Raw genomic sequence first — 14206 nt, forward strand, 5'->3', positions numbered from 1 at the left:
TTATTTAGCAGAACGTGGATGCAAGGATGATTGGACCTGATTTCCAGCACCCAAAACAGGGTGTGCTGTGTGTCTGGGATCTGTCTGTCCTGTACAATGGCAGATGGGAGGCAGTAGGTAGAAGGGAAGAGGAGGGTTCTGGAAAAATGCTATAGACACTCCAGTTGCTCCCATCTGACAGCTGCTTGTCAAAGCTCACTGCGTATTAGCCATCGGCAAAGGCATGTTTTAGGTCCCCTCTATTTAGTAAAAGGGACCATTTGGCTTAAGTGTATTATTGAATTACTGTTTTTATAACAAAAACTTTAATCTCTTCTAGTAGTGAAGTACAAAGGACATTTTGTTGACCCAACACACATCGTTAAGTAGAAAGTTCTCTCAGAATGACTCCTTTGTGTCCCTTAGTACCTACAGCACCTTCCCCAACAGGGCTATAGAAACATTGCTAACTTCCGTGTCAGGATACAGAGTAGCAGTCTTAGTGGGGAGGGCTTTGATCTCTCAGTATGGTTGGATACATGTCAGGCACTAAGCTAACCAGATCACCTATATACATCAACTTCACATTTTTTTTCTCATTCCAGGGAGAACACACAAGACGATTTATTGAAGATAACATGCCCATTCTGACTCCCCATCCCCCAGCCGGCCCAAAGACTAATCGTGGCCATAGCGTTCTGGCTGAGGAAGGACGTTCTAGTCCATTAACACTGGTGAGCCCTATTAAGCACTCTGTCCCAGCTAATTAATTTATGATTTCTCATTAACCTGAGAAAGAAGGCTCTCTGGGAAGCATGTCTGTACAACCCTATAGAAACGAAAACACAGGGAAAGGAAGCAATTGGAAACTACAGCCTCCTTGTTACTCAATACTAAAAGTCAACATTCCAAGTCCCCACTCCAATCAAAATTGCTGTGGACTAATCCCTGTTCTTGCAGCTGCCACACCAGTTTCTGAAGTAGAGATGACCTGAGGTTATGTAGGTGCCCAGATACCAGCCCTGGCTCCATTTTGCCTACAGAAAAGAGCAAACTCATCCTCATATCTAAGATCACACATGACGACTTCAAGTTATCTCTCTTAGTAGTTACCCTTCAGCTCCTGCAATGTGGCAGGACTGAGCCCCTGACGGTGTCTTCTGGGTATTATTCTGACATCTGGTTATTATTCTTGCTATTCCTTTATCTGCACAAATTCAGCAGTGCCTGACTGCATGTTTATCAAAAGTAGATGCTTCCACTTTGAGATGATTAAATGTACTGAAATGCCATCTGAAGAAGTCACACACTGATACTTCATCCTAGCATGAGGTGGCCGTGGCCCAGAGGTGTTACTTGCTGGAAGGAAGGCAGGGTTTTTCAAAACAGTACAGGTTCAGGAGTGATTTAAAAAGATGTTTGTTGGGTGGGCAAACTTCCTGTGACATCTTTACCCTCGGTTTGCGTGACTGGGTGCATGACTGGGTAAGTTTTCCTTGCAAGTCTGATCATTTTTATTTGTGTTATACAATATTTGTAGAGAGATTACAAAGCCTTCACACACAGTTGAGGTAAGTTTGTCACCTATGGCACTAAGCTTCAACATTCTGCAAAAGGTAAACTTGTCTTGACCTGTCCTGGCTGAACAACGCAAGTTCTGAAAAAGCCTCAGTCCTCTATGGGCTGTTCCTCCTCCTCCTCCTCCTCCCCCTTCCCCTCCTCTTCCTCCTCCTCTTCCTTCTCTTCCTCCTCCTCCTCTGCCTCCAGGCTATGGTGCAGGGCCCTCTTCTCCTCACATCTTGTCAGAACAGGAAGCAGAGACAGGGAGAGAAGTAGGGTATTCTATAAACACTGAGGGCCACCTTTCAGAGAGAATCTTCTTCCAGCCAGCCTCTCTCTACCTAGCAAAGGACCCACAAACTCCCAAAAGAGCAACTCCAGTTTTGGACCAAGTGTTGAAACAGCCAGTGGGATGCCTCTCATAGTCAAACCATAAGAGACCCAAGTAACAATGGCTTACCCATGGGGTTTCATCCCCACCCTAGCCCATGCCCATGAGCCTTAGGTGACTCTATGAAGTCATCAAATACCTGGGCTCCTCTGTGTTACTCATCCACAAACTTGGGGAGTCTGCTTCATCCACAGCAGCCAGGGCTGTGTATCAACATGTGGATGCTCCAGCCTGAGGGAAGGGGTCAGCGGGAAAGTAAGGACGTGCCTTCCTTTGCTATGAGTGTGATCGGCAAGTAGCATGAGTTACTTTTGTTGACATTTTACTAGCCTCAAGTGAGAGGACATCTCCTTACAGAGTTGTTGGGAGTCTGGGGGAACATACCCTTTGTTGGTGCGAGCCATATTCACAAATGAAAATTCTGTTGCTGGAGAAGAAAGGAAAGCAGTTATTGGGCAGTGTTGTCTCTGCTGCCCTTCTGTGATCCTGGCTCAGAACTGGCTCTTACTTGAATTTTTCAAATCACCACCTTCCTTATGGCTAAAATTTTACCTGCTTCCCTGAGAACTTAGTTTTTCTCAGGCTCCTTGGTTCACTGTTACTATTCCGAGAGCATCATTCTGAGTCATGTTCTCTGGCATTAACCAGCCTGATTGACTAGTAGACTCTCTGGATGTTACATATTACTTTTTATCTCCTCAATTGGCCTAGGATGGAGGTTCGGTATTGCCAACTGTTGAAATCAAAAGTTTTAGCAGTGTGCACGCATGCTTCTCAAGATGCTATGAGAGCAAGCTCTTGGTAGGAGTCTCTGGCTGCCAGATTTTTTTTTCTCATGTGTTTATTTATACACGCCTCTGCGGAATGGAATATTTGTGGCTCACCACCCTTTAGAGTCAATGTACAAAATTCTATTCATGAATCATTTATAGACCATCATACCACTTTGCCCCATTCCTGGCATGTTCTCTGCTGTCTTAGTAGAATAGGACAACTGGGCCAAAGCTTCACTCCCCCCCCCCTCACTTTTGACTCATTGCTAATCTTTATACTAAACTTACAATATTCTGTTGATGCTCCCAGAGGCACTTATAATGTTCCACACTGGTACTTCTTGAATTCGCTGCAGTACATTCTTGATTGGAAAGTGTCTCTGTTGGGGGCTCAGCAGGAAACAGATGGCTCCTACAAATAGAGTAATTACAAAGTTGTTTAATAAAGAAACTATTTAGGAAGATACAGCAGGGTGAAGAGAAGCCAACTAGGGATGGTAAGCCTGCTATGGTCAGCACAATGGGAAGCCACAGTCCCTCGGTTGAAGAGGAGGTTGGATGGGAAGGGTTAGGTTCTAGAAGCACTAGGTAGGTCCCTTAGCTAGAAAGGGCTTTTCCACAGAAACACGAACACTTAGGTGGTAGGAACCATTTCTACCCTGCAGGATTATGGGAATAAAGGCCTCCATTTCATCCTCCCACCTTCTCTGATGTCATTCCTCTCCTTGGTAGAACCTAATTGCAGTCCTGAGGTTGGTTAGTACATTCTTTAAGAAATCACTTCCAGGGCCCGGAGTTCCTCAGACATAGACAGTAGGCAGGAGACCTAGAAGAAATGGCAGATTCCCAGTGTGGAAACATCCGTTTTGATATAGTGCACCCTAGTGTTGCCAGCTATAATGTTTCATTTTGTTTTCTTACATTTTTAGGGAGCAGTTGAAGATATGTAATTGGCAGTACATTATAGCTAAGCACCTGCCTTTCCTGGTGTCTGCTATTACTCTGGGTGCCAACCTTGCTACGTAATGAATTCAGAGTAGATTTTATATTGAAAACATTGAAGCTGAAATAAGTCTGTTCCAATAATACCCTTTCAGTTCTCTGAAATAGGACATTATTTAACTTAACATTTGAGCAAAGCCATTCTTTGTCCGTATTCAGCACAATGAATAATTTACAGTATGAGCAAAAATATTGGACTCTAATAGAGGCCGTCCCTTTTGTCTAGAAGGCTCCATCCCTGTGGCATTTGGTTAAGTAGAGAACTTCAACACCGTGTGTTTTAACAAATACTCTGGGGTCGAAGGGTGTATATAACGGAAGAATATAATTAAAGTTTAATCTGTTCAGTAAAAAGGCACCATTAATTACTCTGGGCAATTTGTTGGGTTATTAATTAGTTCTGGAAACGTGTCAAGGTACTAATTTAAATGGAATTTCCCCCCATCATCATCTAGACAGCCCCTCGACCGTATACTGCCCCAGGAAATATGCAGCCTCCGGTTCGTCTGCAGCCTCTTCTCAGTAATCGCCAAATAAGGAATGGTTCAAAGATAACTTCAGGGTCCAAACCCAAAACCTTATTGCTGGAAAGTGAAGCTCCATTTCCTCTCGCGGTAAATGCTATTTTCCTTAAGAAACATTTGTTTTTAAATTATTGATCAAAATCATGTACTATCAAAGCTTTCAGGATGCCGTATTTTCATCCACATGGTGAAACTTACACTGTACGCTCACCAAGCACTTACAATGTACTTATGATTGACTGTATGTTGCTGAGACTGGAAGGCCTACTTTTCATGTAATTATACAGAACCTGTAAGGGATGGAATTTCAGTGACAGGCAGTGCTTAGCTCGATATGAGAAGAAAACAATGATGCTCTGTCCCCAGTCACACACGACTGCCCCTCCCCCCACATGGCCCTATGTGGACTCCTTGCAGATCTGAACACATGATAACCAGACAACAGGGCTCTGCATAGCTGGTCTTCATTTGTGTGGGGACCCTCCCATCAGTGTGAGAAGTTACTTGGAGGTTGAATTATAGAAGGAAGGCTATAAATCTGTCAAAGTCATTAACCTAGGAGTCTGATACTGCATGCCTTTCGAGCTTCTTTCTTAGGTAACCTTTGCCCGAGTTGGCTACCATAAAACAGAATCTACCTAAACAGGAAGGAGGAGGCCAGGCCATTGCCAACATGGGGGAAAAACTATGTTTGGAACTTGCAGAAACATTTGCTAGTTTAGGAATTTGTGTCATGAACATAACGGTCATTACATGGAAGGGATGAATGTGCCCCACTCCTTCCTAGGAAGTACGACTCACGCGCCCTAAGACACTGGGCCCTCTCTCGGACACATGCCTTTCATGCACATGAAGTGATTTCATACTAAATATTCAGAGGCAACTGTGGCATCTCAGCCCATTGAATGTGGTTTTAGCTCGTGGGAGCGTTTTACATACCTTATTTGGTTAATTTCCTGGTAGCTTCTTAAACACCAGAAGAAGTTAATTGAGTTAATTGGGAAGTAATGCCCCCTCCTTTTTTTTTTTTTGAGAAACTTCTCAGACTGAGGCAGGCTCCTAGGTCTTAGATCTAGGGTGCAGTCTGAAGGCCCCATACTTGGAAAGCCATTTCAGCCACTGTCCGGGAATAGCCAGGTCTCACAGTATTCAAAATAATACACAAACAAGATCCTTTGAATGTAATCTAAAATGGATGTCTTGATTAGGGACACTTAATCCACCAAGAGTTATCAAAGGGTCAAACCTTATAGCAACACCATTTTCTTCCTGGTTGACAGGGCTGCCTGGGAGGGAGACTCATAATGAGAAGGTTACCTAGTGACCATAGAATCAGAATGGGGCTACGACTCAAGGCTGTGCTCCTGGATCAGGTTAAGGCTTCCTGAGGTGCCCATCTCGTCTCAGGAATGGGCTTGCCAAAAGTACCAGAAAACTCACAGGTCTTTGCCTAAAACTTCTGTGTCCTCCGGGGTTAGCTTTGCCATTAGGGTTGGGCATACTCAGAGCCTTCTGAGTGGAGCTTCCTTCCCCATAGGCAGTGCTTTCAATGGATCCTCTCAATGTTTGCCCAGTTGATTACATTCTTTTCAAGCTTCTGAAGTTCTGAGTTCTGTTTCAGTAACTTTTGTTTTCCTTAGACGTGAGAACATCACTAGGGAAATGACAGTCTCTGACATCTAGGGACTGAACTTTTCACCTTTCAATGACTGTCCTCCAAACTTACTCTGAGACACTGTCTACAAGGAATACCTACCTATATGTGCACATTGTGACCCAATATATAATCTCATCTTTCTGCTTACCAGTTTTGAGAGCGTGGGTTATTTCTGAAGGAAAGTCACTGAGTAGTTCATGAACATCAAGAAGATGATGAGTTTCCTGTTAGCTTCAATGAGCTAAATTCAATGAATATTTTGAGCACGTATGACAGGCTGGGTTCTGATGTAAGAACGAGTATTGATATTGATTACCAAGGACGACAGAAGTCACTTATAGGAGCTTACAGTATAATTTGTGTAAGCTAAATGTAGTATGAAAAGGCATGCTCTTATTAGTGGCATTAATGGTGAAAGAGTTGGCTATCAAATTCCTTGTGAAAGACAGTGGTTTCTAGTGTTGCTAAGTATGTAGTGAGCACCAGGGTCGACCTTCTTGCTTTGCTGAAAGACTGAAGAGGATAGAGGTGAAAGGATTGGAAGGACCTCAGAGAAGACCGGGTTGAACTTGTCACAGCGCCTGGAGTGAGCATCTTTTGGAAAAAGTGACCTAGTCAACAACAGGTTGGTTTTGACGCCACTAAGTAAAACTAATTATGTGGCAACATTTTCAAATATTCAGAGGAAGTCTCTCTCGTCGGGAGACATCAGCACCAGTGTCTTCAAGGCCCTGCCTGATGGTCTACCACTATCTTAACCTGTAAGACTCTACCCCAGGAACGTACACATAATCACAAAGGCAGAGTTAAGTCCGCTTTGAGCTGTCGTATTTATGGTAGTGAAAAAGTGAGAAAAACTACATAATACAGCACAGTTTAAATGCTTACGAACTTAAAAGTACAGTATAATTATATGTATTGTTTAGAAACTTAGCCAATATACCATCAGTTAAAAATAAAAAAAATATTATTTTTAAGAATGTTATTAAAATCATTTCCAAAACAGGACACATAGCTGATACCCAGTTTTGCTATTTATTTTTTAAAAGCAATTAAAATTGTTCAAATTTCCAATGTCCCAGATTAATTTTAACATTTTTATTATGTTCATTTAATTTTGGTTTTGATGTTCTAGGTTCAGTCTATTGGAAAAATAAATTAAAAACAAAGTAAGATTACTCAATATTATTTAATAACTGAACAGTAGAGTCTGCCTACACAAAAGTGTTGGTTTTATTCAAGATTTGAGCTATACATGCTTTTATTTAATGTGCTTTTATTGACTTAGTCACTAGTATCCTTTGGAGAACTTTTTCTAAAACTTTTATTATTAAGCATCTCAAAATATAGACTAAACTGGTTAAAAATTAGTTATAAATACAAAAATGTAATGTCAATTTATATTTTATGAGTATAGAGATTTTTAAAGGTAAATTCGTGTTAAATGGATAAAAGACATGCAAGTGTCTTAAAATTTAGAAATTTCCTTCAGATACACAAAAATAATCAATTTGTCAAAATGTTTAGGCTCAAATCTAGCTGATAAATATTTTTGGTTATACTTCTAAAGATTTTAAACGACTTAGTTAAGCTATGTTGATTAAACTCTCAAGCAAAATAGACATATATCCCAAGGGTAAATTAATATTTAAAATTTTCTGTTTGTTATTGCTTTTTAAATCAAACTCTACCTGTAAATTACTTAAAAGGAACACTGCCTGTGCTATTATGTAAGAATACCCATATTTCCATACCCTGGTGAGAATGTACAATGTAAGTAAAGAATCAAAGCAAATTTAATGAACCATTTTTCTACTTACAGATTTTTAGGGTGCTAGAGTTTTTATGGCTCAGCTGAATTTACACATCTTTTATATATATACACACTTACACATGTATATCTGTATGCCCAAATGCACATTTATGGCAGAGTACTAATAACTTGTGCAGTTATGTATATAGGATTTATTGCAGGATGTCTAGGTCAGACAGTGTTCTCTTTGAGATTTCAATAGTTTTGATTGTCCTTCCCAGAGTTTGAAGATTTCAAGCAAGCCCACTCACTGGCCTTTGATCACAGCCTTGCCTCTCCTGTCTGTGCAATCCTCGGGGGTGTGCAGTCAGAATGTCCCCAGTGCCCAGTGCACTGGCCAACACCATCTCAGGCTCCAACCCTGCAGACCTTCCAGTACGAAATCAACTAACTTAACTGTCTCTAAATTTTCTATTAAAACCATATTCACACAAGGTTAGGAATGTGTGCTTATTGAATTTTCAATAGACACAAACTGATTCTCAAAACACGAGAGCATGCATTTCAGGTTGGTGCATTGTTCTCAGCTGGGTTTGTGACAATCATCCAAACTTGACTTTGATTTGGCTTGCAATGGGGCTCTGCTTGTGTGTCGTTGGGTCTTACGTCATGATGTGTAATTACAGGGCAAGAAGGCCATGATGAAATTCAGGAACTACATGGACAATTCCCAGAAGGAGGATCTCTACCAACTTCCACACATTAACAGTTACCAGATACCTGTTCCCCCGTCACCCCAGCCCCAAGCAAAGAGCTTTAGGGAGAACAGGTTGGAGGCTTGGAGGAGGAAGAGACTGCGTCCCATCACGGCTCCCCATGGCCTAGAGCCTCTCTTCACCAAGGTGATTATGGTCAAAATGTTCTTTTATTCCTGTAAATATTAGTGACGTCACACCAGCTGAGTTCTAGATCTGCAGCAGGAGAATTTTCTAGAACCAGGTACAAAAATGCATTGCAAAAAAAAAATAGCATAAGTACACCTGTAAAAAACACGAGCGTCAAAGGGAACATCTGAGTAATTAGGAAAACAACTCAATCACCCTAAGTGATGACAGATTACTCGTGAGCTCTGGTTCTCAGACTTTAGATAAGACTCCGACTTCATTTCCCTTAAGTCGATCATTCAGAGTATCTTCCCATTTAATTCATGAAAATTCATGAATCTAAGCACAGCTAGAGTGTTATATGAACCAAATTTTAGTTTTAATGGTTTATTGAAAATTAGCGAACATTGGCTACCTACTTTTTCCCTGTTCTTTTAAAATACTGTGGTTTGTCACACACATGTCCCAAAGCATTATTCTATGTGGACAGCACCTTAGACCAGTTTCCTCTTTCCTTTTACATGTCTAAAAATTTATTCCCCGAAGATTTCACAGGTAGTTTCCTACTCTCAACTACCTGTCTCCAACTGTCTCTGAAATCCACCAACAGACATCTGCTCCCACCCCCATGCCTATCATCATCATCGTCGTCATCGTCATCATCATCATCATCATCATCATCATCATCATCATCATTATTAATATCCCCCAGTCTTTTAGTGCTGGTCATTTACAAATGAGTGTAGGGCCACACTGGGGTGTGGACAACCTACCATTGCCAACATCCCTCCCCTGAAGTGACCGTCCATCCCTAAACAGCCACCATCTGCAGAAAGCCTGTCAGCCTGGGGCTGAGCTTTAGGAGCTCTTCCCCAGCCCATGCTGCAGTAGACATCACCATAGCTGTTGTGTGTAGCAGCCATGTCAAGTCCCGAAGTCAGCTCTTCACAGCTCTCTTCCCCAACCTCTGTCTCTTACACTGTTTCTGCTTCCTCTTCCTCAACGTGCCCATGAGCCTTGGATACAAGGATGCTAATGTACGTAACTCATCTTGCTTTACTGTTCCCAGAATTTCACTGGTGTCTGCTGCAATGTTTCCCTTTAGGATCTTTACGACCTTGTTTTTCTCTTTGAAGAACCGGTTTCATTGACTCTTTGTGGCTTTTGACTCTTTATTTCACTGATTTTGGTCATGTCTTCTTGTTTATTACTTTTTTAGATTGTTTTTTTTTCCCTTGTTTTTTCCAGGGCCTTAAGGTGTGTCCTTAAGTTAATGAAATATCGCAAGTCTTTTGACATAGGCAGTTAACACTATTCACGTTTTTCTTAAGACTGTCTCAAATGTGTTTAATAGATTTTTGGCTTGCTGTATGTGTTTCATGTACCCAATTCTAGAGAATTTTTTAATTTTATTTTTGATTTTTCCAGTGACCTGATAATCATTCTGTAGTATGTGATTAGTCTCCATGTATTTGGGTCCCTTATGTACTTTCTATAGTTTATATGGTTGTTGATATGGTTGATATGTTGATATGGTTAGTTCCTTTGTGGTCAAATAGAATAGGCTAATTTAATTTTCCTGTATTCGTTGAGACTTCCTTTGGATCCCAGTACGTGGCCAATCTTGGAGAAAGTTTTCATGGGCTGCTAAGAAGAATGTGTGTTGTTTAGTGTTTGGATGGAATGTTCTATAGATGTCTTTCAGGTCCACTTGATTTGTGATGTCATTTAACTCCGATGTTTCTCTCTTTAGATGACCTGTCTACTGGTGAGAATGAGGTATTGAAATTATTGTCACTACGTTAGGGTTAATGTTTGGTTTTACATCAAGTGGTGTTACGTTATGACGTTGACTGTATCTGTGTTTTGAGCACACATTTATAATTATAATACCTTCTCTCACAGATTGGTTTTTATTGAAGTGCTTTCTGACTGAGGAGTGGAGGCCAATTAATACTCAGCATTATTAGTGTGTAACAAATTGCCTTATGTCATTAGATATGTTAGAAACATTGCTTGGTCTCTTGGTTACTGAATCTACTGATGATTCACACTCTGTCAACTGTGAGTTTGTTAGCTTCTTGTGAATGTTTAGGGTTTCATTTGTGAATGTCCAGAACCTTCTGGAGTCTACGTTTAGGATTATTTGGCTCTCGTGATGAAATTCTGTATCACTGAAGAATAATCTTTCACACTACTCATTACTTTCTGTGTTAAAATATTCTTTCTGTAATACATAAAGAATATATATTATTCATATATGTATAATTATATATGTATTATTCATATGCATTTTATTACTTTTAGCCTTTTGAGTTTTTAGGCATGAAGTCTGGGCTTTAAGTGTGCTAATGTAGGAGGTTGATGGTTTGTGTTTAATTCAGTCTGGATATCTGCTCCGTTAATGAGCTTAGCCCCAGCACATTCCTACTTCCATTTTCTTGAAAGCTTTGCTCGTCCTCCAACACACATCTTCTCGGGCTTTTTCTCTTACTTCTCCTCTTTATTTTATCTGCACCCCTCAGTCTGAGCATCACCATGACATCAACCTCGACGCTTACTTTTCTGTTGAGATGTGTCATCTTCCCATGTGGTTTGACAGTCGATCCTTTCCAGGTCAATAGAGCCCAAAGTACAGGGACATCGTTGTAAGAAGTTACACTTCTTTATTCATTGATGAGCAAAGTTTCGGTTCTACCCATCTCCCAGACTTCTCCCCCTCCTCTGGCAAGCCAGTCGGAATTACTAGTTTGAGCTGGCCCATGCTTCATTTCATGGTTTTATATCATCTACTCAGGAAATACACTTACCTCCAAACCACATACTGTCTTTTCTTCATTTGATTGTTCTTGTACGTGTGCTCTGTGAACTTTTAGCAAAATATTAAAAAAATATGTTTAAAGGCAATACTAAAGAGATATGTTATTTAGTAGTCCTTAGACTATGGAGCTTAGCATACCATGCAGTCAATAACCATAAAAGAAGACACAACAATTTCACTCTAGAGATGAAGCAAATTAAGTTAAATAAATGACCCACAAGGTCAGAACTCATTAACCCCATCTCAAGTATGCATCCCAGCAAGCTGACCCGTTTTTGTAATACTCAAACTCAAAAGTGATTAATTTATTTTCTCTCAACTCTTGTAATTGGTCAGCTGTTTGTTTTTTTCCTAAACAGAGAAACCAATTAGACTTCTACATGGTAATCCCAGGCACTTGACATACATGATCACCTATCCTTGCAGGGATGTCAGAAGGAGTCCATGCATCTACACATCTCTCAGAGGTAATAGGCTAAGAAAGGGTCTGTTGCCTTTGCTCACTTGTAAAGATGAGATGGGTCACCTCAAAACGGTCACTCTGCCACGATCAATATCAACTCCAAACAAAATATTAACATTCATTCAGTTCATTTGTTTGAATTTTTGTTTGAAAACTAGCAGAAAAGGGTCAAAAGCACTTCCTTCTTGGCAAAGAGAGGAGAGAAAGAATTTAAAGTGGGAAATATTTTGTTAAAATCTTTATCATTTACAAAACTCAGAGCCAAAAATCTGCTTGTTATAGACCTGAAGAGGAATGTATTTTGTAACACCTTCGATTCTTGGGCACTGTATACAGTGGCTTTGTTATAAGGTGCTTAGAATTGGATCTCTCTCTCTGCCCTTTGTATTTCGTAAAGCCACGTGGGAGCAGGAAGTCTCATGGGAAGACACTTAGTCTCTGTGTCCTTGTTTCATCTCTTCTAGGATCCAGGAAGGATTTATAAAACAGCACCACATAGCAATGCAGTTATCACGATGGTCTATTTTGGTAAAAATGTGCACGTATCTTACGACGACATAGACTTCCGAGATGAAATCAAGATTTATCAACAGCACTGTGGAGGAGAGAACCTTTGTGTCTACAAAGGGAAACTGCTTGAGAAAGGTATAGACGAACACGGAGGAAGGCGCTTGGGTTGACGCTCCAGATGAGCTGTTGTTGACATAATATCAAAATGACTTTAACCACTTAGTGAAATTATGCACATCCAGGGAATTGTAAACCAGCTGTCTCAGAGTAGATCCAGATCCACAGCTCCTTGATTGAAACTGGAGCAGCCAGCGGTTGCTCTTGCAGATTGAAGGAGGAGGAGTGTGGAGTGATTTAACCTGGTAACAGATTGATTTCGAGACAGAGATATGTGATCATTAAATGACTCAGAAGTAGGCTGTCTCAAACACTGCGAGTTAACTGGTTTGCCACTGTGAATGGTATGACGGGCTATCATAAGGGAAACATCACAGACGGACAATTTGTTAGCATATACGGAGGCAGAATCGAAGGTTCAATAGATTCCGCCATGGGTCACACCTAAACAACTTGATGCAACACATTGTTTAAATGCCCGTTTCAGTAATTTGCACTTTCCTTCGATTCTAAGTCCATATTTGTCGGTATAAGGTGTTTTTATTTATACTGCACTGTAGTGATTCTTCTATATTGTTTATTGGGGCAGAAATGAAAGGAAGCTTTCTTTTCTCATTTGCATAGGAAAGTCTCTTTAGGAAGCTCCATTAGTTTCCATAGCTATTTAGAAAATCTACTGAGAAGCTGAGAAAAAGAGTTCGTCAGAACAACATAAAATTATTTTATTTTCCTTTGAAATTTCTTTCGCCAATCAGAGAGAGTGACTCTAATAGATAACGAAAGATTTGGGGATTACATGGTCTGAGCCTCCCAAAAGCAAACCAGATGTGGGAACATTAGCTTTAAGTTGAAGTGAAATAAATCACGGTTCTCAGTTTGTTGGGAACTGGTACCATTTTTACAAAGTTGTGGAAACGTGGGAATTTACTCTGGCGTTTCTCAGTCACAGAGTTCCTTCCCACCTCTTGGTAGATGAGGGAGGGGAGGGGTGTGTCTCTTGAAGGGTATCCCCTGTAGCTTTGGCCTGGTGGGGTGGGGGAGGTCTATGTATGGTTCAATGCTACCTCAGCTCTCAGCAGCCAAAGTGCCAACCTTTTCCTAAAGGGAAAGGTGTGAATTCCAATGAGCTTTGCTTGTAGGGAAAGAGGCACACATCCTTCTCTTAACCCAAGCAGCTCGGACACAAATTAATTTTTTTAAAAGTATGTTGTCTGGGTGTTAATTTATGAGAATCGATGAAAGTAGCTATCATGTAAAAGTAGAATGCTCATGTTTAGATGTCTATGTTTAGACAATTTGCTGGGTTCTGTATCACACAGCACGGATACAGAATAGCCATTTAGTGGAGAACGGGACTTTCACAAATGCAGTCTTACTCTGGCTGGGTAGTCTAGAAAACAACACTGGGTGGACCAAGGATGCAGACCGAAAGCTGACTGAGGAGTCTGCTGCTGGGCAAGGGTTACTTTGTATACACACTGAGCCTGGGTCTCTGTGTGGAGACACTGGATAATCTTACACAACAGCTTGGAATGGAGACTTAAGTCCTGGATTCTCTCCCCTCTGTGTTGTGGTCTCTGCTTACCTTGATCAGTAGGAGAGAGCCGTTGGAGACTGAAGAGTGGCTTTGTTAGGGGGCTACCACGAGGTGCAGCAACTAGAGTGATTTATCCAGGTTACCAAAGATCTTCAGTGCTGTGTGATTCTGTGAAATGAGAATAGGTCTAAGGTTTTCATGGAGAGTCAATAAAAGCCTTTATGCTTTTGGAATA

At 40.9% G+C, this 14206-nt stretch overlaps 1 protein-coding gene and 1 long non-coding RNA gene across 30 annotated transcripts in view; one reads left to right on the plus strand and one right to left on the minus strand.

Moving 5' to 3' along the window:
* The window catches only part of LOC102555516 (uncharacterized), a 39470-nt gene extending 33714 nt beyond the window's left edge, over positions 1-5756 (minus strand). For 2 of the 14 annotated variants that reach the window (XR_015672768.1, XR_015672742.1), the window contains exons 1-4: positions 5169-5239; positions 3406-3529; positions 2992-3115; positions 2315-2357 (exon numbers count right to left, since the gene is read on the minus strand). This is a non-coding gene — a long non-coding RNA (uncharacterized LOC102555516). Of the gene's footprint in view, positions 1-2314; positions 2358-2991; positions 3116-3405; positions 3530-4451; positions 4487-5168; positions 5532-5669 lie in introns of those variants that run through there. The other 12 variants (XR_015672743.1, XR_015672767.1, XR_015672772.1 and 9 more) reach the window with 9 other exon arrangements.
* Erich3 (glutamate-rich 3) overlaps positions 1-14206 on the plus strand; it is a 102047-nt gene that overhangs the window by 43862 nt on the left and 43979 nt on the right. For 4 of the 16 annotated variants that reach the window (NM_001433090.1, NM_001433091.1, NM_001433092.1 and 1 more), the window contains 4 exon segments: positions 585-713; positions 4161-4319; positions 8326-8541; positions 12272-12452. In NM_001433090.1, the coding sequence (NP_001420019.1) occupies positions 585-713; positions 4161-4319; positions 8326-8541; positions 12272-12452 (685 nt within the window). 16 annotated transcript variants of the gene reach the window in all.

Source organism: Rattus norvegicus, chromosome 2 (genome assembly GCF_021556685.1).
Source record: "Rattus norvegicus strain SHRSP/BbbUtx chromosome 2, alternate assembly SHRSP_T2T, whole genome shotgun sequence".
Lineage (NCBI taxonomy): Eukaryota > Metazoa > Chordata > Mammalia > Rodentia > Muridae > Rattus > Rattus norvegicus.